Below are 23,457 nucleotides of genomic sequence, written 5' to 3'. Positions count from 1 at the left end.
CTAGGAAGGAAGAGAGTCCACGGGGATCCCGGTAGTGTTCTTGTTTCCCTGCCTGAAGCTGGCAGGGGGTCGAGGGAAGCAGAGGAGAGGTCAGGGAATCGAGCCCCTGCTCAGAGGCAGGAGCTCCCCAGGCTTTCAGGAAAAGGAGGACACTGTGGGCGCGGACGATAGGACGCGTCCTCAACAACAGAGTGGGTCCGGCGGCAGAGCGAGGCGGAAAAAGCCCAAACCCGCTCTGTGGCATGGCCACCGCCCACGTCGTGGGAAGGACCAATCAAGTGTGCTTTTCTTGCACCGCACCCACAAGCCCACAGCCTCCCAGTGTGTCCATGCACCTATGCCGCGGAGGATCTCCCCACCCGGTTTATTTTCTCCCCGCGGAGCCTGTGGGATCTCGTGAGGACCGGTACGGTGGCACGGGCCAGCACCTGAGGACCTGTCCTGCCAGACACTGCATGGCCCTTTGTTAGATCATTCAGTCTTCACCCCACGGTGCTGAGGTTGGTATCGTCTCCGTTTTACGGGTGAGAAAACGAAGGCTCAAAGGGACTAAGGAATTTACTCCGAATCGCACGGTAACTTGTGAAAAAAGAAGCCAGGGCTCGAACTAACGTGCATCTCACTCGAAAATCTGTATTCCTTCTACTGTATTCTTGCTTCCTGTGGGGTCGTTGTGTCCTGCTCTCTCTGTGGTCGTTGACAAAGCAGTTGACCTCACAGCCGGAGCTACTAAGTTCCAAGAGTACAGAGTCCCCATTTCCTGGGACCTGTTCACACTTCAACTTGAGTGATCTTTTACTCAGATGAAAGCCGGATGGGTGATTTGAAAGGGAAGCAGTGGTTGGATCCTTGAGGTTGGGTGTTGTGTTGGCTTTTCTGTCGTCACATAACCAATTTCCCACAAACGTAGCAACTTAAAACAACACGCATTTACGGCCTCAGAGTGTCTCCCGGGCGCAGGTTGGCAGGGTCCTGGCTCAGAGCCTCACTCGGCTGGGCTCCAATCTCATCTGAGGCTCAGGGTCCTCTTCCAAGCTCACTAGTTTTTTGGCAAGTATCGGTTCTTTGCTGTTGTAGGACTGAAGTCCACTTTTCTCGTTGGCTGGTCTCCCGAGGTGTCTCTCTCTCTCTCTCTCTCTCTCTCTCTCTCTCTCTCTCGGCTCCTGGAGGGTTCCCTCGGGCTCTGGCCACATGGGCCTCTCCCCTCATGGCCGCTCACTTCTTCAAGAGCAGCCAGAATCTCTGCTTCTTCAAAAAAGAAGTCTTATGTAAGGTGCACCAACTGATCACCTTGGTAATCCGATCAGAGGGGCTCCTACCCTATGGTGCTCACAGGTGTTGCCCACACTTGAGGGGAAGGAACTGTGCCAGGTGTGTTTATCAAGGGCTGGGAATCTTGGGGGCCATCTGAGCATTCTATCTGGCGGGAGGGTTTTAGTCTTTCCTTCAGGTTGTCCTTCATGTTGGGTCATGGGCCAGATGGGACTTAAGTGTTCAGTGTTCCCAAGTGACTGTGCCCTAGAGAGCATAGGAGTCCTCCGAATCCCTTGACGCCTTCCAGGTTCAGCCAATGGGGGACGCTCCTGACGTCTCCCTTCCTGCAGCATGCTCCAGTTGGTTGTGTCTGGGTTCCCTTTTTTTTTTTTTTCCTGCTCCCACACTCCCGATCATTCCTTCAGTGTTATGGAATCCCCCTCCCCGATGGAAATGTGTCAGAATCTTTAGGGGATGTGTCAGAATCTTTAGGGGATGTGACGTGTTTGGAGAAAGTCTAGGTTTGGAAGGTGGGGTACTCCACTTCGAGAAGTGTGAGAGTGACCAGGTGAGATGGCGTATTCCTAGCTGGAGCAAAGCCCTCCGTCACAGGAGCTTTGATGCCCGAATGACGGGGTGACTGTGACTTACGCCATTCCTCGTGGCAGCAGGGAGTGAGGAGGGGGTCTTCTTGATGGAACAGTGTTGCAGACTTATCTTCTGGCTGGTGAGGCGGACACCTGGCAGCTAATGGTGATGATGGACAAGGAGATAAGTGCTTTGACACAGGTACAAACAGAACGCTACCCGCGCACATGGGGTCAACATTCTGACATGGGATTTGAGATGGGCTGTGTAGGAGACTTCAGGCTGAGGGAACTGTAGGCAGGAAAAAAAAAAACCCCAAAAAACCAAAAAAGACATGGCAGCCAGAAGTGTTCCAGGGAGTGGCGAGCACTCTTCTGTGGTGGACTATGGGAGGAATACAGGACAGAGATATAAGGAAAATTAGGATCGGATATAGAAGATTCTAGGTCTTGCCTTTAAGGGGGGAAGCTGAGCCAGCAGGATTTGGGGGTTCACTGGCCATGATGGGTGAGTGTAATAGATCGAATGGTGTCCCCTCAAAATTCGTGTCCACTGGAACCTCAGAACGTGACCTTTTTGGAAACAGGTTCTTGGCAGATATAATTAGTTTAAGGACCTCAAGGTGCAAGATGAAATCACACTAGATTTAAGATGGCCTGAATCTAGTAACTGGTGTCTTATAAGAAAAGGAGAGGACTCCCAGAGAGAAGAGGGTGATGTGAAGACACCGGTAGAGACTGGAGAGAGGCAACCACAAACCAGGGAGCCCCTGGGGCCACCAGAAGCTGGAAGCGGCAGGGAAGGGTTCTCGCTGGAGCCTTCCGAGGGAGGGCAGCGTTGCCAACACCTTGATTTCAGACTTCTGGGCTCCAGAACTGAGCAGGTAAACTGCTCCCGTTTATACTACCCTGCCTGTACCAGTTTGCTGCGGCAGCCCCAGGAATCTCGTACAGTGCAGGGAACATTCTAATTCAGTATGGACCTTTCAGTTTGGACCCTTGCTGGGGATGGCCGGCGGGGAGCTGCCTACGTGAGAAAAGCAGGTGGGGTTAGACGTCAGCCTGGGAGGCAGCCTGATAACATGGTCTAGGAAAAGTGAGGGGCAGATGAGATTCCCCAGGGGAGAGGGTTTGGTGCAAGAAAATAGGGCAGAGGACAAAATCCTAGGGGACCCCTCCATTGAAGGGGTGGGGGAGGGAACGGAAGGCAGAGAAGGAACCGCTTTCCAGAAAGGTGGAATTCTTGACTCCTGCCGAACAGGATAGAGAGTCCCTCAGGGTGTGGGCGGCAGGGAAGCGATGTTTGTTTGAAAATTCTTTGACTCTAGGGGCGCCTGGGTGGCGCAGTCGGTTAAGCGTCCGACTTCAGCCAGGTCACGATCTCGCGGTCCGTGAATTCGAGCCCCGCGTCAGGCTCTGGGCTGATGGCTCAGAGCCTGGAGCCTGTTTCCGATTCTGTGTCTCCCTCTCTCTCTTCCCCTCCCCCGTTCATGCTCTGTCTCTCTCTGTCCCAAAAATAAATAAACGTTGAAAAAAATTTAAAAAAAAAAAAAAGAAAAAGAAAATTCTTTGACTCTCGGTTGTTTCCATACCCTGTTGCTCTGGGTGAGAAGAGGGGAGAGGCGAAAAAACAGCAGAGCATGGGCTACTTTTTTAATAGAGTTTGATGGAGAGACAAAGGGAAATGGAATTAATTGTGGATGAAGGAAGGAACATCACCAAGGGTACTTTGATACTAGTTTTTTAGGAAGATGACACCTTTCATGATATTTTTAGGCTGCGGGAAGGAAGCAGGGAGAAGATGCAAGTAATCGACGGAACAAGTTTCCAGGGAAGAGACTTAAAATTTTTTGCTGTGCACCTGCGATGTGCCAGGCACTGTGCTGGGGGTTACTGGAATGATCTCAGAGATCTTCTCAACACTCCTACAGAGTAGAGAAGGGTGGTCTCCCTTCGGTTGCGAGGAAACTGAGGCCGGGAATGCCAAAATAATTCGCTCAAATCCATACATCTCAGATTTGAGCCTGGGTCTGCTGCCCTCACTGCTTCAGTCCTTGTCGTTACATTATTTTCCACTGGAATACAGAAAGCAACATCTCTGTCTGATTCGCAAGGAATAAGAAACAGCATATAGAAATAAGCAGATTAGCAGCGGAGGAGAGGGAAGTTGTTGGTGTCTCTATCACATGGCCTCGTTAAACTATGAATCAAATTTACTAGTTGCGAGGGGGGAAGAGGGAAGCCCGCAGACTTCTCTAGACCTGGGTGGTCTAGAGAAGGGGAGGGATTTATGACAACCTCAGTAGTGAGACACAACAGGAAGCCGGCCAGGGAGAAAGAAGAACCTTGCTTAATCACCGAGGCTCTACTAGGATTTGTGGGCTGGGTCTTTAGGGAAGTTAACCTGTGTACGGCAAGCAGAACTCGATCTCGAGATAGACTTCTAGCCGGAAAGTTTTTAGTGATCTTTCTGGAAATGCCCCAGGCCAGAGATCCTCCACCTTCAGAGGCTGAGACACCAGCCTCTGGGGCTCTGAGAACCAGCCATCAGATAGCCCATGGAGATTATCAGTCCCGAACCCCGGTGCTATAGGGGAAGACCTTGACCAGCCCAGAGTTGACCTGTCCGATCCGGGTTTTCCCCGCTGCCTCGCCGGAGCCAGGTGTGCTCCCTGCCTCTGGCAAGATTGTCATTCTGATATGAAAATAACCTAAGCCCTTGACTCAAAAATAACCGCATCTGCTAATTTGCATAAGAGTTTTGCATTTCATATTTGGGTTGAATACCCAGATTCATTTGTTTGACCTTAGTTAAGTGGTTTAGAGTTTCAACCGATAAAAACTCCTTGTGGGGTTCCACTCTGATGCACCCGGACCCAGCTCCCCACCCAGGACGGCTCTGTTCTCTCGCCATCTGGCTCTGTGCACGCATTAAGTTGATTGTCAGATGAATTATGGGTTAAAAAGGACCGATCAGTTTGCCGGAAGGCTTGACATTTTTAAAAGGGTCTTGGCAGGTGCATCTCTCCAGGTTCACATGTCAAGAGCTCTGCCATGGGTTTCTGAGCCGCTCCGATTCCTCCAGGGCCTCGATTCATGAGGAGCAGCCCCTCCTTGGAAGCCCCAGGGACAGAGGGTGTGAGGGCAGCAACTGTGGAGTGAGAGATTTGAGAGGAGACAGCAAAGAAGGTGTTAATGAATAATCTCAGAGCCTTGTTCTCCATAAAGGCAATTACTGGGATTGATTGTTTCTGTGTTTCCTTAGTCACGGTTCAGTTTGCTTGTTTCACTTGGATTGAGACAGATGAACGCCGAATGCACACAGTCACGTGATGTCAGAATTATCAATGGCACGTCCGAGGCCTCTGCCTTCCTGTACACACGCCACCGGGGTTCTCAGCTAGGCTGAAAGGGGATCCTGGACTTGGGGGGATGAAGCACGTGGGGTGAGGGATTGGGGACTAATGGATTTTAGATAATGCATGGTTTTTTCCCCACGCACGGGGTAATGAGGTGGTTTTCCAGTGCAAGCCCACATCTGCATCCCCTGGATGGCTTGTGAAACACAGATGCCCGGGCACCTTCCCTGGAGTTTCTGATTCAGTGGGTACGGGGTTGGGCCCAAGAATTGGCATTTCTGACAGGTACTGCTACAGGTGTGGAGACCCCACTTTGAGAACCAGCTTGGGGGCAGGGGTGATGAAAAGCAAGGACACTGGGACCAGGCCACTAGCCTTGCTATCTTGATGCTACTGTTGACGAGCTGTGTGATCATGGGCCGTTTACTTAACCTCTCTTTGCCTCCATTCCGTCGTCTCTAAAGCAGGGCTGATAACAGTAGTATCTACTTCATGGCATAGTTAGGAGGAATAAATGAACGAGCACTTGGACATACTTAGACTGGTGCCTGATACAGAGAATATGTGCTCTGTGCACGTGGGGTAAATAAATGAAAGCCAGACTCAGGATTGTGAGCCTGTCGGCAGACGTCTCATTTCTCCGACACCTGCAGCTCCCGGTGGAGTTGCCGGGTCATTTTACCTATTAGGCCTTCAGTCCCATCTCTGGTGGCCGAGGAAGTCACTGGCCAGCTCAGTGGCAGCAGGCGGGAGGTTACATCAACATCCATCAAAAGCCTCTTCTCAAGCCACCTTAACCCTTGAGGTCCACTTAATGCACACAATGTGGTTCAGTGAGACGGGGATGGTAGGGCAGAGTGTTTGGGGGTTTTTCCCCCTCGTGCTGGCAAAAAGGGGGGCTGCCTTTTACAGCAAGCTTACCGCAGCCAATTGCTGTCATTTGCTGAATGCCTCCTCTGCGCCCGGCACTTACACGACTTACACACGTGATGACTTAACCCTCAAAAAGTCACTCCTGGGTAATAGTTATTATCCCCATATTAATACTGCCGTGGCTCAGAAAAATTAAATGACTTGTCCAAACTCACATAGCTATCCAGTCATAAATTCGAAACGAAAAGCCAGGTGTGTCTGACTTCGGTAATCTGTTCTCTTAAAGCTCTCCCATACTAACTACCTCCCTTGCTCTATGGGAATACTTACGTGAAGGTGAAGGCTGGGTCCCCAGCAGTGACAGCTTCTCGCCGCAGAGGTCAGCACCCCGGGACCGGACCTGCCTCTGTTTCAGGGGTTCGCTTTTCTAAAGCCTGTGGTAGGACTGACAGGACGTATTCTTTCTGGAAATGGACAACGTGCCTTCCATTGCTTGGTCATTCTCTCCGGCCTGGCTTCTGGATGCGATTGTGTTCATGTTGCCAAGGGCGGCTTTTTCTGTCCGAATTTGGATGTTGACCTAGTATCTTAACATTGCTGATCGAGAATGGTGCTCCCGACGTGACGGTCAGGAGAGCATCCGGCGGCTGTACTGAGGGTGTAAAGAGAGGAAGAATGGTATGCTAATGAAAGTTTCCTTTTTTTTCCCGTAGTGTTCCTTTCTGCCAAAATTCTCCATTCATATAGAAACCAAGTATGAAGACAACAAAGGAAGCAACGACCGCGTGAGTAGAGCCCCCATGGTTTTGGGGTTTTTTTTGATAATTTATTGTCAAGTTAGCTAACATACTGTGTATACAGTGTGCTCTTGGTTTTGGGGGTAGATTCCCATGATTCTTCGCTTACATACAACACCCAGGGCTCATCCCAACAGGTGACCCCCTCAATGCCCATCACCCATTTTCCCTGCCCCCCTACCCCCATTAACCCTCAGTTTGTTCTCTGTTTAAGCGTCTCTTATGGTTTGCCCCCTCTCTGTTTGTAACTTATTTTTCCTCCCCTTCCCCTATGTCTTAAGTTTCTCAAATTCCACATGAGTGAAAACATGGTATCTGTCTTTCTCTGACTGACTTATTTCACTTGGCATAATACCCTCCAGTTCCATCCACATTGTTGCAAATGGCAGGATTTCATTCTTTTTGATTGCCGAGTAATACTCCATTGTATATATGTACACCACATCTTCTTTATCCATCAGTGGACATTTGTAGAACCCCCATTTTGTACTGTGCCCTCATCCGCTGGGCTCTCAGAGTCGCGGCACTTTTCACAGCCCCTTAGGTGGCCAGACCCAGCACCCAGCAGGAGGATCTGTACCTAGGACCCCAGACAAGTTCTGGCATTTGCTTTCTGGGGCCATTTCCCTGGGATTTCTCCCTGGAATTACTTTGCAGTCCCGCCTTTCTTCCCATCTTTATGTACTTTCCATGGGCCTCCGTGCGGAAATCTCTGTGGCCTGGAGTGGTTGTCACTGGCATTTGAGGGGGACAGTGGGGACCTTGAACTCCAGGATTCGGTTTCTGGTCATTGGATTGAGCATACGTCTTCTCAGTGACTGTTCACATTTACCTAGAAAAATGAATGCAAGCAAATATATGTGCGCATGCTGTATATTTTTTCGGGACTATGCTTATATTCACATATATACACACATATCCCACATTAAAATCAGCGTACCCCTCCTGCAAAATACTTACCTTGTGGGACATTCTGACTCTTACTAGATCTCAGCCATGAAGTTGATAAGTATTGCTGAGAATCCATCTGACCTAGCATTTACGCCAGCCTCTTTCTGTTTGGGCAATATAATTTTGAATTGCCTTCTCTTGGGGAGTGGATGTTTTGACCTGTCGAGAGCCTCACCCTGAGATTGGGCTGTGGGTTCCATCAGGATCCACTCGGGGAAGAGCCTGGATCGAGAAGCTACACGTCTTCTTCTACGTCATTTACGTGTTTTGCATTTGTGGAGAATGATGAAGACTGAGACAGGGTCATAATGGTCAAGAGAGAATTTCCTGACTAGGTGATCCCTGTGGTGCCTTGACACAGCCAAGGGAATGCAAAACAGGATGCAGGAAGTTGTGGAGGTAACGAAGTGCCACGAGGCAAGATCTAAGGACTCCTAAGCATCAGCAACTTGAAATCTTTTATTCATGTGAAAACAATCACTGAAAAGAACTAAGAAACCCTTTAGAAAGAACAGCTTTGGCCAGGCCTACTCTATGGCTCTTTACATTGATATCTTCTAGAAATATCTTCCAGAAAGTTCCTGCCTGTGGCAGTAACAAATTCTTCTAGAAGGTGTAGGTGTATTTGTGGGGAACACAGCTTGCCCTTTCAAGGTGGAATCTGCCTGGACGGAGCGTGAGTGGTTCCCAAGGGGCGTCACTCAAGAACTACCTTTCACACCAGCTTGGTGTGGGAGGAAACTCATTTATTCACTCAGTCTTCAGCAAGGGCGTATCAAGCACCTTCTATTTACATGTCACTGTATGAATTGTATGCATGGTATTAAAAAAATGCAGGCTCGGTTCTCAAACGTCAGGTACTCCTAGTTTAGCTGGGGGAAAAACCAACAGAGTAAATAATTTAAAATATAAGCACAATAATGGGCTTCCCTTCCTTCAGTGTAGAGAGCCACCACTGCTAACCCCTGAGAGTGGAAAGAGCTGACAGAGCAGCATTCCGTAATGAGCCTTGTACAGTTGTCCCCCCCATCGCTGCAGAGGAAAAATTCATTCCAAGACCCCCAGGGGATGCCTGAAACCACAGATAATACCGAACTGTATATATACTGGGTTTTTTCTTACATATATGTACCCATTATAAAGTTTAATTTCTAAATTAGGCACAAGTAAGAAATCAACAACCGCAGTCATAAAATAGAACAATATAACAATATTCTTTAGCTTTTACTAAAGCTAATAATAACTTTTATTATATGAATATGATCTCTCTCTCTCTCAAAATATCTGATTGTTCTCAGCCTTTTTGTGATGACGTGAGGTGATAAAATGCGTACGTGATGAGATGAAGCATGTTGAATGATGTAGGCAGTGACGTAACCATTAGGCCGCTATTGACCTTTTGGTGACAGGTCCGATGGAGGTTCATCTGCTTCCAGACCACGGGTGACCGTGGGTAACCGAAACCGCGGAACGCGACATGCGGACAAGGGGATATTACTATATTTGCAGGGACTGACTTGGCTTGTACCAGGTCACTTCAGCTTCCTGAACTAAGTTAAGAAACCTGGGGTTTATCGGGGGTCAGCAAACTACCTTTTTTGCCAATAAAGTTTTATTGGAACACAACCACACGCTCACTCATTTGTGTATCATCTAAGCTGCTTTCATGCTACAACAGCAGAGTTTTATAATTGCAACAGAGCTCGTGTGGCCCATAAAACCTCAACTATTTACTACTTGAAAAGTGTTTGCTCACCCCTGGTTGTAGGGACTCACATCAGAACAGCATCCAGCAGATCTCAGAATTTGACCACTTGATAGATCTCACCATCTGTCCCAGCCAAATGCCCTCTCCAGAATTCCTGGAACTTTCCACAGGAGAGAGGAATGCCACTGGCTGGGGTACCTTCCCCCCATAAGTTCAGGATCTCCAATGGTTAGCGTCCCTTGGTGGTTGGTAACCTCAAGGGAAAAGGTTTGGACCATATCCCTGTCAGCAGCCTGAAATAAAAGGTGCTGTGGTGGCCAACTACATTAAAACCTCAATGTCTAAGATAATGTTACATCGTACTTAAACTTGAACCCTTGGTAAAATAATGACTTTTCTCTCTCTCTCTTTTTTTTTTTTTAATGTTTATTTATTTTTGAGAGACAGAGAGAGACAGAGAGACAGAGTGTGAGGAGGGGAAGGGCAGAGAGAGAGGGAGACACAGAATCCAAAGTAGGCTCCAGACTCTGAGCTGTCAGCACAGAGCCCGACGCGGGGCTCGAGCTCACAAACCGCAGGATCATGACCTGAGCCGAAGTCGGATGCTTAACCGACTGAGCCACTCAGGCGCCCCAATAATGACTTTTCTGATTGGAAAATTAATACATGGTTATTAAAACCTGGAAAATGCAAAAGGGTACCCCCCAAAAAAGGAAAAGAAAAGCCAGTAATTTTTCTGTAATTTAGAGATTACTGCTGATAGCACTTCATGTTCATGTTGCAGACCATGAATAAATTTATTTTTTGACCAATTCCCCCAATATTGAATCACTCAGTAGACTGTTTTTAACATGTCGTGGTGTATCCTTCCCTATATGATTTTTAAAAAAATGTTTTTAATGTTTACTTATTTTTGAGAGAGAGAGAGAGCAAGCGAGTATGAGCGGGGTAGGGGCAGAGAGAGAGGAAGACACAGAATCCGAAGCAGGCTCCAGGCTCTGACCTGTCAGCACAGAGCCCAATGCGGGGCTCAAACCCGTGAACCGTGAGATCATGACCTGGGCCAAAGTCAGATGCTGAACTGACTGAGCCACCCAGGCGCCCCTTCCCTGTATCATTTTTAATGGCTGGACTGTATTCCACACTTAAGTGTACTTGAAATGGGCTCGACCTTTTTGATGTTTCCATGTGGCTGAGGACCATCAGGAAACGGGTGATACAGAGCAGACGTGCCTGCGCTGCGTTAAGCAGCACAATCTGAAAATAGGGTGGGGGAGAAATGTTTTCAAATATCTTTCAGTCTTTACAAACAAATTCTCCTGCTTTCTCTTTTCCTCTATGGCTGTGTCCTCATGAGCAGATCGTACCTGCGCCATTCGGAGAGACGTGAGGGCATGCGCAGGCTCACCATGATCCCCATGGGTTGATAGGACCAGCGTGATCTTCTGGTTTATTCTCTCTGCTGAATTCAAACAGTCAAAAAGAATGTCCATGGTTGTCATTTTATTATCTCGTATCCCTTTGTGGTAGGGGCTGAGTTCTTTTCACTACTCTGGTAGGACTTTGAAATCCCAGGTTAGCCACCCTAAAGTCAGGACCCGGGGTTGGCATCAGCATCCTCTGTCCTTGCCCTCGGAGACCTGGGCCGGTCAACAAGAGAAGCGCTAAGCCCCCGGGCACTCGCATGCAGTCCTTGTCAGCACAGTTTGCTGCCTCCAGGAGAAATGCCAGCTGTTGTCCCCTGGATTGCCGCCTCCTCCCCAGCCTGCTGACTGCCCGTGGGGTCCTGGGCTTCATCTCTCTGTCATGGCGCCCAACTTGTCTAAGCTCCCACCCCAGCCTCTGCCTGGCTCCACTCCATAGATCCCCAGGTCTTGCTTTAGACCAGACAGGCCAACCCTGGCCTGATTAGACTTCTTTGCCCGTTCGCCTTCCTCCGATTTCCATATTCAACAGCAGCTGTTGGTCGCCAGCTGCTTCAAGGTTGGTCCCAGGGAGGCGGCAAAGGAAGACTTCATTGGTTTTCATTCACACTTGTTAATGCTTCAAAATCAGAACGTGACAAATACATATTTATGTAATAATACTTAAACTGTTAAAGGATAGTTTTGTCCAGGGGTTCAAGCTAGAGCCTTCAGCAGATGGTGTGCGCTGACATGTCCTTTTTCTGTCCGGGGAGCCGAACGGAGTTGTTGGTGGCAGGCATAGCTAGTTGCTAGAGAAAGTAGCAGAGTCGTGGGCTCTTTCTCTGGTCTCACTGCTTTGCCAAATTATTTAATAAACTCAGTGTATTTCTTTGCATCTTCTGAGCGTATAGTCTTATCGTTCCATCCTTCATATTGCTATCTGTACCCTGTTTCCTCCCCTACCTGCCAAAAACTTAATGAAATTGATGACAGACGATAAGAAGCAATAATTAAATTGAAAGACGCCAGTGATAATCATATTGATGAGTGATTGAATAGAGTACATGTTGCTATCCCATTATCAATTACCGTGCAAGTAATTTTTTTTTACGTGTCCCGCTATCTAGTAAAAAAAAAAGTAGTGGGATGACTAGCTATAAATATCTTCTCCTTCTTGTTAAAATAAAACGCGTATATTGATGATCGTGAAAACCCCGTAAGTTGTGATGACATTCACCGGGGCACAGTGGGAAAGTTGTCTTAAATTGAGGCCCATTTATTTTGTGCGCATAATGATGAGACTTGTTTAGGTTTTAATTAGTGCTGGGGAGGCCAGCACCACGCCAGGGTAGGGATCTGTTGTTTGTCCGAGGCCATAAATCTAGGTCTGGGAGAGTCCCTGTGTGGCTGCCGCCGGGCGACTGTGGCTCAGTGGGGTTAATGGGGAGCCAGCCACCGTGCCTTTACTTCCTCTTCCAGACAAAGTCAGCACCATTTAAAGCAGTGGCTCTCAACCTTAGCCGCACCCTGGAGTCACCTGAGAAGTTTGAACAACAGCTCATGGCTGAGTTCCATCCCTCTGGGTTTCTGATTTTATTGGTCCTGGGTGCAGACTGGGTTAAGGCAGGTAAGACACATGAAGCATAGAACATGAGCCCTCTAGGAATGCCAAAGTCTCCCATCAGGAGTGTCTGCAGTTTTAGAGACTCTATCCATCCTCCAATTAAACCTGATATGTTCTCTTGGGGGTAAGATATGCAACCCCTCCCCCCACCCCATTTGAAGTCTAGACCAATGGTCGTCAGTGGTGGCCACGCATTAACGTCACTTGGGAAGCTTTAGCACTCACTGATGCCACTGTCCCATCCCTCCACGAGTCTGATTTCATTTGTCTGGAAAGGGGTCTGGGCATTGGGATTTGTAAAGCTCCCCCAGGTGAATCTAAAGTGTGTCCAAGCTGAGAAGTATAGATTTTAAAGGAAATATCAAGCGCTATTGCTTAGGAAATCAGGTTCTCCCAATTTCTTCGCTTCTTCATACCGCAGGAAACAGAACAGTTTACAAAAAGCGTGTTTATGTAACCACCAGCACCACCCACACACACAGTAAAAGGGCCTTAGGGCACCGTATTTATTCTTGTTTAGCCATTATTCCTCAGCAACAAGACTCCTCTGATCAGGTGGAAAGAATGTCCAGCTTAGTTCCTGGAAGAATGAGTCTATGTCCTTCACAGAGCTCTCCTTGGAGGTTGCCTAAAAGTGGTATGTGAATCTATTTAGTTTCTGGTTCAGCTGTGTTATAATCAGAGAACACAAAGTCATTCCTTGTGAAACAAAAAGATCAGTATTGAAGTCCCAGCTCCGTGACCTTAAGCAATGGAGTGTTGGTTTCTTTATCGAGAAAGGAGAGTAAATAATGCTTGCATCACGAGGATTCATACAGGTTCATTTACCTGGAAACACTTCATAAACTGTAAAGTGCTGTGAAAATACTAGGTTTTTTCTGTTACGGTCATACCGTGGCATTAACTCCGTTAATGATTTCCTAGCAAGACCCTGCTTTTGTCTGAATTGTCAATAAGCTACTTCTTAGTCAACAAGCGTTGAGTACTAATGTGCTGGGCGTTATAACCAGCAGTGAGGAGACAGCAATAAGACAGACAAGGCCTCCACCATTCCTGGAGTAGGGCAAAACAGATGAACCAGCAGGTAAACAAAGAAGTCCAGCTGTAGTAAATGCAAAGAAGGCGGTAAATATGGTGGAGAGGTGGGGGGAGGTGCTCGGCTTGAAGCCAGGTGGTCAGGAAATGCCTCTCGGAAGAGGTGACAGGTCCAGGTGCCACGTGAGCATGGAAGGAGCCAACCGTCTGAAGGGTCGTCCAGGAAAGGAGACTGTTGTAGGCGGAATTGTGTCCTCCCAGGACCCCTATGTTGAAGTACCTCAGCATGTGACTGTGTTTGGCGATAAGGCTTTGAAGAGGTTGATGAAGTTAAACGAGGCCATTAGGGTGGGCCCTTATCCAACCTGACTGTTGTCCTTACAGAAGAGGAAACCGGGACACACAAAACCAGGGGTGTGTCAGTCCAGAGGAAAGACCATATAAAGACACAGCACAAATATGGCGACCTGTAGGCTGAGGGGAGAGGTCTCAGAGGAAACTAGACCTGCCAACGCCTTGATTGTGGACTTGTAGCTTCGGATCGCATTGTTTAAGCCACTCATCTGTGATATTTTGTTAAGGCAGCCCTAGTAAACTACCACAGGGACTAACACAGCCCCTGACACAGCCTGATATGTTCTAGGAACTGTCAGAAAACCAGTGGCCAGAGCAGTAGCTGTTCAGAAATGAAATTTGTAAATTGTTTTTTATTCTCTTAAGTTTTTTATTTATTTTTGAGGAAGTGTGAGTAGGGGAGGGGCAGAAAGAGGGGCAGAAAGAATCCCAAGCAGGCTCCACACTGGCAGCGAGGAGTCCGATGCAGGGCTCGAACTCATGAACCATGAGATCATGACCTGAGCCGAAGTCGGATGCTTAACTGACTGAGCCACCCAGGCGCCCCACCCCCCAATTTTTTTTTAAGTATCGAGGAGCACCTGGCTGGCTCATCAGACGAGCATGTGACATTTGATCTCGGGGTCATGAGTTCAAGCCCTCCATTAGGATTACTTACATAAATAAACCTAACGACAAAAAAAAAGTATTGGAAGCTAGATGACGTAAGACCTGTGAGCCCATGGCAAAGAGTTTGGATTTTAGCACAGTGGGAAGCTATGCAAGTATTTTAAACAAAGGCAAGACACGATATTTATGGGTTTATAAAATAAACTTTTTGGTTTGGAATAATCTTAAATTTATAGTAAAGTTGCAAAGATAGGACAGAGTTTGCATATACCCTTTACCCAGCTTCCCCTAATGTTAACATCTTACGTAAACCTGCTACGTTTCTCATAACCGTGGGCTTTATTCAGATTTCACCAGTTTTCCCACTAATGTCCTTTCTCGGTTCCAGAATCCACTTTAGGAGACCACGTTGCTGTACGTCATTTATGTTGTTAAATGTTTGCTCTGGCTGTTCTATGGAGACTATGTGGTAGGGAGAGCAAGAGTGGGCGCAGGAGGGAGGACAGTTGGCAAGCGGTCGTAATCATCCAGACCAAAGATAATGGTGGCTTGGGCTGGAGATGTGACAATGGATAAAGAGCGGAAGGATAGATATATTTTGGAAACAGACCAACTTGCTTTTGCACTTGATGCATTAGAAGAGGGGGGCGTAAGTATGACCTCAGGATATCCAGCTTTGTCTCCTGACCCTGATTGCCATCGGGGGGGAACAGTGCAGGGGTTTCACCCGAGATACAGTCCGTTTGAGGTACCGTTGAGACTTACAACTGGAACCAGCAAGTCAGGAGTTGGATATAGGAATCTGGAGTTCGGAGAGGTGTGTAGGTCATGACCCAGAGACAGAAATGAGTAAAGTTATCTAGGGAGAGAAGTGACGGCAAAATGAAAGTTCCAGTGCTCCAGGATGGAGAACACCCCGGTCCTGAGAAGGACCTTGGCTTTCAAGTCCAGCTTCTGATTATTATTATCTCTTCTCGGTTAAGACTCATTTTTGGGGGGTGCGTGGGTGGCTCGGTCGGTGAAGCGTCCCACTCCTGATTTCGGCTCAGGTCACGATCTCACAGTTCGTGAGCTCAAGCCCCACGTTGGGTTCCATGTTTACAGTATGGAGCCTGCTTGGGATTCTCTCTCTCTCTCTCTCTCTCTCTCTCCCTCTCCTTTTCTCTCTCTCTGTCTCTCAAAATAAATAAATAAACTTAAAAGAAAAAAAAAGACTCATTTTCGAGGCAGCTGGCTCGGTTGATGGATCATGCAACTCTTGATTTCAGAGTTGTGAGTTCGATCCCCACATCGGGTGCCCAGATTACTTAAAAATAAACTCTTAAAAAAAAAAAAGACTCATTTTTCAATCACTAAATTGTGCTTGGTTTTAGGGAATTAGATTATCTCATTTAGTTAACTGAGAAATCTAGTTTCTTCTCCTGGGTGGGTGCCTTCTTTGGAGAACTGAGTAAACATTTCAATGCTTTGACTGCTTATCTTGCATGGCTGTGGAGAGTTGGCCAGAAAAGTTCTCCTCTTGACCACAAATAGCTTCCACTGGTAGTTACCAACTGACAAAGAGGGAATTTTATCATAAGGATAACTCTGTTTATCGAGGATTCTTTTTTTGAAGTTTATTTGTTTATTTTGAGAGAGAGAGAGAGAGAGAGAACAAGCAGAGGAGGGGCAGAGAGAGGGAGAGGGAAAGAATCCCAAGCAGGCTCTGCACTGTCAACGTGGAGCCCAAGGGGGGGGGGGGGGCTTGAACTCACAAACCAAGAGGGAGGTCATGACCTGAGCCAAAATCAAGAATCAGACGCTTAACTGACTGAGCTACCCAGGCGCCCCTTGAACATTTATTATTGCAGTAGTCATTATGAAGTTTGTTTCATTATTAGTATTACTTTTGTATTTTTTTAAGTTTATTTTATTTATTTTGAGAGGGAGTGAGAGAGAATCCCAAGCATGCTCCATGCTGCCAGTGCAGAGCCCGATGTGGGGCTCGAACTCACGAACCGTGAGATCATGACTTGAACTGGATGCTTAACCAACTGAGCCACCCAGGTGCCCCATTACTTTCATATTTTTAACATAAAGAGGATGACATGGATGGATGTACAGTAAAATAATTTGTTTGCAGATTTCAAAATTTACTAAAATCAATTTACAAAGCAGGGGGCCAGTGAGAACTATAAAATCCATATTTACAGGTCTCTGAAGCTGATCTTTTCCTTAAATGACTTCTCATTGAGTCTTATAGAAAGTAAAGAGCATTTGCTTTATTTTTAGATGTGATCTCTGATGTCTTCAACTTTCATGGTTCTCTTTTTAACCTTATTATAACCAGCCACCTACGAAATCTGTAATTTTCTCTAATATAACAGTACATGCTAAAAAGAAGTTTGCACAAAATACTCCCATTTGCGGTTTCAAAGGATTATTATGCACTGTGGTCCATGACGTGGAAAGTCACTGTCCTTGCTCACTCCATGTCTAACAGTATCATTTTGAGGACAATGGAAAACAGGTCAGGTTTGATTCCTTAAGATGGTAACTTTGCTGTTTGTGGTATAATTTGTGATCTGAGAGCTGGATGTAAAAGACATGTGAACAAAAGTAGCATCTATCCAACTAGCTTTCTGATTCTCAAAGTTGTACTCAGAATGCATGTTACCTCTGCATTCAGAGCTAGAACATACTGCTCATGATCATTAGTAGTAGTCGATATAGCTTAGAGCAATATTTGCTTTCTGTCGAGGCTTGGTTCACGGATGCTGTGGTAAATGCAAAAAGGCCTGGTGGTTAGTTCTAAGGGTTAGGAAGACCGTTAACTAGACTGGTCAAAAGCAGCGTAATCAAAGGGACAAGGCTGAATCATGGTTGGGACACCAGAAATCAGGGCTAGAAAAGCAACACCAACTACAAGGTCTAGGTGACCGTCTTAAGCTATTACAGTAATAATTGGCTCAAGCAAGAGTCATCAGTGGATGCTAAAACCACGGAAGGAAACAGTATTGGGGAACAGGAATTCACGCTGTCTCAAAGCATTATCAGATTCTGTATTAATTATAAACAGTAGAGAAATATATTGGATACCATCAAGTAAGCAAATTTTACATCACCAGTAATAGGACGCACTGACATAATGTGCCTCCCATTGTGACACACTGAGAACACGACATCACCTGTGGATTCTTGCCAGAAATGCTTAACCTGGATCAATCAGGAGGAAACAATCAGACAAATCCAAATTGAAAGACATTCTACAAAACGACTAGCCAAAACTTTTTAAAAGAACATGTCGTTAACTTGCGGAACTGCCCTCAATTAATGACTAAAGTAATCCAGCTACTAAATTTAAGGCCCAATCTTTGATTGGATTCTGAATTAACAGGGGGTGGGCCAGCGCAGAGGGCAAGGAAAAATATTCTTGGGACATTTGGGGAAATTTGAATATGGACCATATATTAGGTAAATAGTATGGTATAGTATTGAGGCAATCTGAAATTTCTTGCCTGTGGTCTTTGCTTTGTGGATATATGGAATGTCTTGTTCTCTGTTCTTGGGAGATACGTGCCGGCATATTCAGGAATGAAGTGTCATGCGATGTATCTTACTGTCACATGGTACAGCCAACAATAAAATTTTATTTATATAGGTTTTATTTTCTTTAAAAAAAAGCCTTTTAAAAATTGAGGAACTGTTCACATGTTGCAATGAGATGTCAAAAAACTTACTCAAGGTTGCACAATGAGTCTTTTGTTTTTTTTTTTTACCCAGGTGGTATGGGTTTTATCAATCATATACCATGTGATTTTATTTCTATGCTTTGACTCATCACCGTAGTTTATATATATATATATAAATTGTCAAGTTGGCTAACATACAGTGTATACAGTGTGCTCTTGGTTTTAGGGGTAGATTCCCATAATTCATCATTTATATACAACACCCAGTGCGCATCCCAGAAAATGCCCTCCTCAATGCCCATCACCCATTTTCCCCTCTCCCCCGCCCCCTTGTTTTTCTTTTTTTTGTACCACAAAACAAGTTTTCAGTCCTCTTTCTTTCCAATGCTATCCTGATTTCATTGATGAAATAGGGGGAAATATGAGCCTAATCAGAACTATTGTTATTAGCATCAACATTGATTCTATTCATTCAAAAGATATTTATGAATTGGAGATTTTTTTGAACTGCAGAAACCCTAGGTTCACTATGAGAAATTTCACTCTCTGGGATGTGTCCTGAAATTTTGAAAGGACAGATAAGATGATTTAGACTAGCCTTCTAAGTGTACCCTTCTGCTAAGGGTTAGAGCCCAGGCTATGTGCCTCTCTAGATGTTTGCATACTACCCTATTTGTGCCTCCTTCCCTATAGCTTGTCATGCTAAATAGTAATTGCTCATTTAATCACTCATAAACTCATTTAAAGCTGAATAAGGTCAGATAGCATGAGTAATATCAACACATCTTTAAAGTACCTGGGAGCAATCTAACTTTCATAGACAAAAAAGGACATAACAAAGACGTGAATAAATGATAAATGCTCCATGTTCCTGGATGGCTAAACTAAAGACAATAAAGAAGTAAGTCGTTTTCTAAATTAACTTCCAAATTAATTGTAATGCCATTCAAAATCCCAACAGGATTGTCATAAATTGATTGTAAAATTGAAATGAGGAATAAAAGTCTAAAAATAACCAGAACAAATTTTGAACAAAGAACAAGAAGAGGAGATTTATCCCACCAGATAACAAAACCATATTAAAAGAGCATGGTATTGGCACAAAGACAGGAGTAGATCTAAGGTGATGAGGGAAGTTTGATACATAGTAGATAAAGCAACTCAAATTATTAGGGAGATTAATTGGGTCATTTTCTCAGAAAATGAAGTTGAGTCAATTGACTATTCATATGGAAAAATAAAATTAGATCCCTACCTCACTCCATATGAAAAACTAATCTCCCAAAGAAGTTTACAAACCTAAGTATGGCTAGCCATTAAAATCACTTAAGCACATTCTGTTTATGGATACATTTACATACCAAATGAAATAGAAAATTTATCAGGTTCATCACAAGTTTACAATAACTGTCAGCCTGAAGTCGAAGGGGAAGAGATTTCAGCTTTAAACGTGGACATTTCTTTGAAAAGAAAGGAAAAGGAGGGGCAGATTCAGAATCAAATGTGACAAAATGGTTACACGTGTTCGTTCTGAGTGGTGGGTAGTGGCTGTTTGTCATGGGATCCTTGGTATTCTTCTGGAGGTTTGTATCTTGAGTTTTGAAGAAAAAATACTCTTCCAACTCGTCGGTTCCACGAAACTCAAACCGCTCCTGTTTTCGGAGATCCGTTCTCAGTTCCCGTTGCTTTGCAGTTGTTTTCCCAAATGCTTGGCTTTTCTTCCCCCTACATACGAAACCTAATTACTGTGGGAAAACAGTGCACTTCACTTAAAAATAAAGCACGGCTTTCCTGTTTATTTACCTAGAGCTTTGTGTTTATGTTTATTGAGCCCAATTGTTGGTACCTCAGTGAATGGATTGCTTACAGCAGATGGTGGCCAACAACCTTTGGGTCTCGGAGCATTTTGGATGAGGACACTTTAGGAGTCTGCCCAAAGCTAGCAGCTGGCCAGGCCCATTTAGAAGGATGATGTACTGGATTCAGAGAACTCGCCAGCCTTGGACCGAACAGGGTCCAAAGCGGGGCTCGGGCACTCCGTGATAATGGGGCTTCATTGTCCTGAACCTTCCCACTTCAGGGAGTCATTGGGAGGATTTGGTGAGAAGATGCATGTCAAATACTCCATAAACAGTGATTCTTTTAGCCTCTTTAACTTCAGTTACGCTTCATGAAAACCACTTCAGAGTTAGACGCTCAGAGATCGGCCAGCAGAGAAGTTGGTGGAGTTGTTCAGTGGAAAAGTGCTGAGTTCTCGCGTTTTCAATGTCTGTAGTCTCTTCTCATTGTCCACCTTCCAGAATGGGGCATCCCCAGACATAAGCTGAGAAGTCACCCGTCCCTGGGACCTTTGTGTTCACTTTGCCAAGGTCGAGGAGGGATTGAACACAGGCTGGAGCCTGGGACCCTCTGTCCAGTAGCTTCTTTAAAGGAAGTTGGGAATTCTGGTTTCAGAGCCAGTCCTTCCTTGGCTCTCATTCACCTGTAGAGGATCTTGATTGGCACATCTTGGCTCCAAGACGTGATAGACACCTGTCCTGTTGCTCCAAAATAGTAACCAACAGGAGAGCTGCAGAATGGTGGAGGGATTCAGGCTGCACACGCTGGAATCACACCAGTTGGGTTAAGACCAGTTGGCTTAGCTGGCGAAGGCATGTTGCTTCACCTCTTAGTGCTCCCACAAATAGGTTTAATAACAGTTCCTGCTCATCGGTACTTGTGAAGATTGAATGCACTAAACGTGAAGAGCTTTCAGAATAGTGCTGGTTACACATAGTAGGATCTCGACATGTCAGCTGTAACTGGCATTTCTCTATCTCGTCAAGTCTAAGGTGGCCACTGATTTTTCCATGTCAGCAACCCTAAAAATGAAACGCATGTTGGGGCTGATGGAATTCTGCAGTTATAACTGGCACCATTTTTCTTTTTTTCTTTTTTGGTGTTATAACTGGTAATGTCTTAGATTCAACGAATTCAGCATGAGACCTCCTCCTGGACAGGACGTCCAGATGTCTGAATAGTGAATGTAAGCCCTGAATGGTGTTTGCAGGTAAAGTGCGAACATTGTACTGAATTCTGCGGAAGAGAAGTCATTGATTAGTAAGCTGTTCAGGCCTGGCAGGTGGCGTGTTAACTTTTTCCAGGGCACTGACTGCCTTCCTAGTAAAGAGAATGACTTGATAGAGCTCTGAAAAAGGAACAGGTGGATCATCTCCACTCACGGGTTCAGAGCCATCATTTTTGTCAAATGGATTTCTCTCTAAAATCCCTGGATATCATCGCGCCGATAAATACCCACAAGGACAAAGTCGCTGCTAGTATTTTAGTCTTTAAAAAAAAAAATGGGGCAACGGGATGATCGGGCTGACCTTATGGAAAAGAAGTTTCCGTAATGATTTCCAGCAGACATGATTTAAAAGCGTTTTTTTTCCCTTTGACGCACTGAAAGCGTTGCTTTCATGTGCTCCCTTACTTGTACACGGACTGTGTGGGTTTTTTGGGGGGTTTTTCTTGTTTGGTTGGGTTTTTTTTTGTTTTGTTTTTTAAGGTCACTTACTTATTTTGAGACAGAGAGAGAAAGCACACATGTTAGCCAGGGAGGGGCAAAGGTGGGGGGGCAGAATCCCAAGCAGGTTCCGCCCTGTCAGTGCCAAGCCCGATGGGGGCCGAACCCACAAACCATGAGATCGTGACCTGAGCCAAAACCAAGTCGGATGCCCAACTGACTGAGCCCCCCAGGCGCCCCCACAGACTATGTATTTTAAACAAGCACATGTCAGCCATTGGCGCACCAAATTCTACACCTGATCTTCTGAGACTAATGGCGATTCTTTCTAATATTAAATATGAGTCTTTCTGACTCATATTTACATCATATTTCCACACTAATACCCACTGAAGGACTGTTTCTGGCCCATCAGACTTTACAGCCATTTTGGCACATAAATTTGTTAAATAGAAACTTCATGAAGCTGCATCTGAAGATCTTCCATCTTGTTCCCAGGTCTTCAAAGAGACTGTCGTAAATACCTTCGGAATATGTAGACCATTATGAGGAATCATTTTAATTTCCTTTAGCTATTCCCATTACATTGGTAATAAGTAGATCTTGAAAAGCATGAATGAAATGCCATCATGGAGTAGATACTCAGGGGGTGAAACCAAATAACTGACCATTCGGTGCTGAAATGTTTTATTGTCCCTCATACCTAGGTTCAGAGGAAATCAGAAATCTGTCACGAGTTTGAGTTTGTTATGAACTCAACTTCACCTTGGTTGGCATGTGAAAACTACAGTGAAACATCGAAATGAAACATGAAACATACTAAGGAAGGTCCTCAGGAATGCAGGACACTGGCAAGATTGATTTTTCTCGTAACTTAATTTTGATTTATATATGAAGCCTTGTTTTCAACACCCAGCTAAATCTGCTTAGAACCATCTGGGTCGCTTGAAATAGATGATGTTAAACCAGATACACCAGTTGCACACATGATAGGCCTTTGTTGAAGGTTTTCGTAACTGAGATAGAAAACAATTTTGGTTAAAAAAAAAAAAAAAAGTTGTCTTGTGATACCCAGGAGTGGCTTAATACTCTGTTTGGGTTAAGTGTTCAAGTAACTGCATATTGCCTCCTGTTTCTGAGATTTGCTCTTATTATTTGAACAATCGTACTATTAGAGAAGAATATTCTCTCATACAGTTAAGGATAACAAAATTAATCAGTGACTGGGTACAGATTTTTGGAAGTTGTGGGTTTTTTGCCAGGTTTGTTCTCTAGCTGCCTGGAAGCTCGTGTCTTCTGGTGCCCACTTTGTAAGTTTGCATCGTGGGGTGTTGAGGAACAGAATGTTACAATGGGTTAGAATTATCATTAAGTACTTGTGCAAACAGGAAGGTCCAATGTAAAGGGCTTTTTAAAGTCTGTGGGTTTTATCTCGTACCAAGCCAGTGCCCTCCTCAGATAACAGGTGTTTAGTTAGTTACACTGGACAAAGTCAAGAAGTGGTTCTGTTGGGCAAAACCTTCGGGGACTTGAACGGGTTTTTCCTGCTGCAGAGTTGGGGTCAGGTGGCCGAAGAGTCCTACTTTGTCTCAAGGGCAGTCAGCACCTGCCTTAAGAGATGGAGGAAGCAGAGCTGTTGTCCACAGACCTGAATTGACTTGTGTTGTCCCCGACCATTATTATTCCAAACTGACAAGAACGTTAAGCCTTCTGGTTTAAAGACT

At 45.5% G+C, this 23,457-nt stretch overlaps 1 protein-coding gene across 7 annotated transcripts in view; it reads left to right on the top strand.

Annotated features, from left to right (window-relative positions):
* Window positions 1-23,457, top strand: part of PITPNC1 (phosphatidylinositol transfer protein cytoplasmic 1) — a 274,075-nt gene that overhangs the window by 174,096 nt on the left and 76,522 nt on the right. For all 7 annotated transcript variants that reach the window (XM_043585056.1, XM_043585059.1, XM_043585058.1 and 4 more), the window contains one exon: window positions 6,787-6,858. In XM_043585056.1, the coding sequence (XP_043440991.1) occupies window positions 6,787-6,858 (72 nt within the window). The remainder of the gene's footprint in view (window positions 1-6,786; window positions 6,859-23,457) is intronic.

Source organism: Prionailurus bengalensis, chromosome E1 (assembly GCF_016509475.1).
Source record: "Prionailurus bengalensis isolate Pbe53 chromosome E1, Fcat_Pben_1.1_paternal_pri, whole genome shotgun sequence".
In the NCBI taxonomy this organism is placed as follows: Eukaryota; Metazoa; Chordata; class Mammalia; order Carnivora; family Felidae; genus Prionailurus; species Prionailurus bengalensis.
This window is presented reverse-complemented; position numbering and strand designations above follow the sequence as displayed.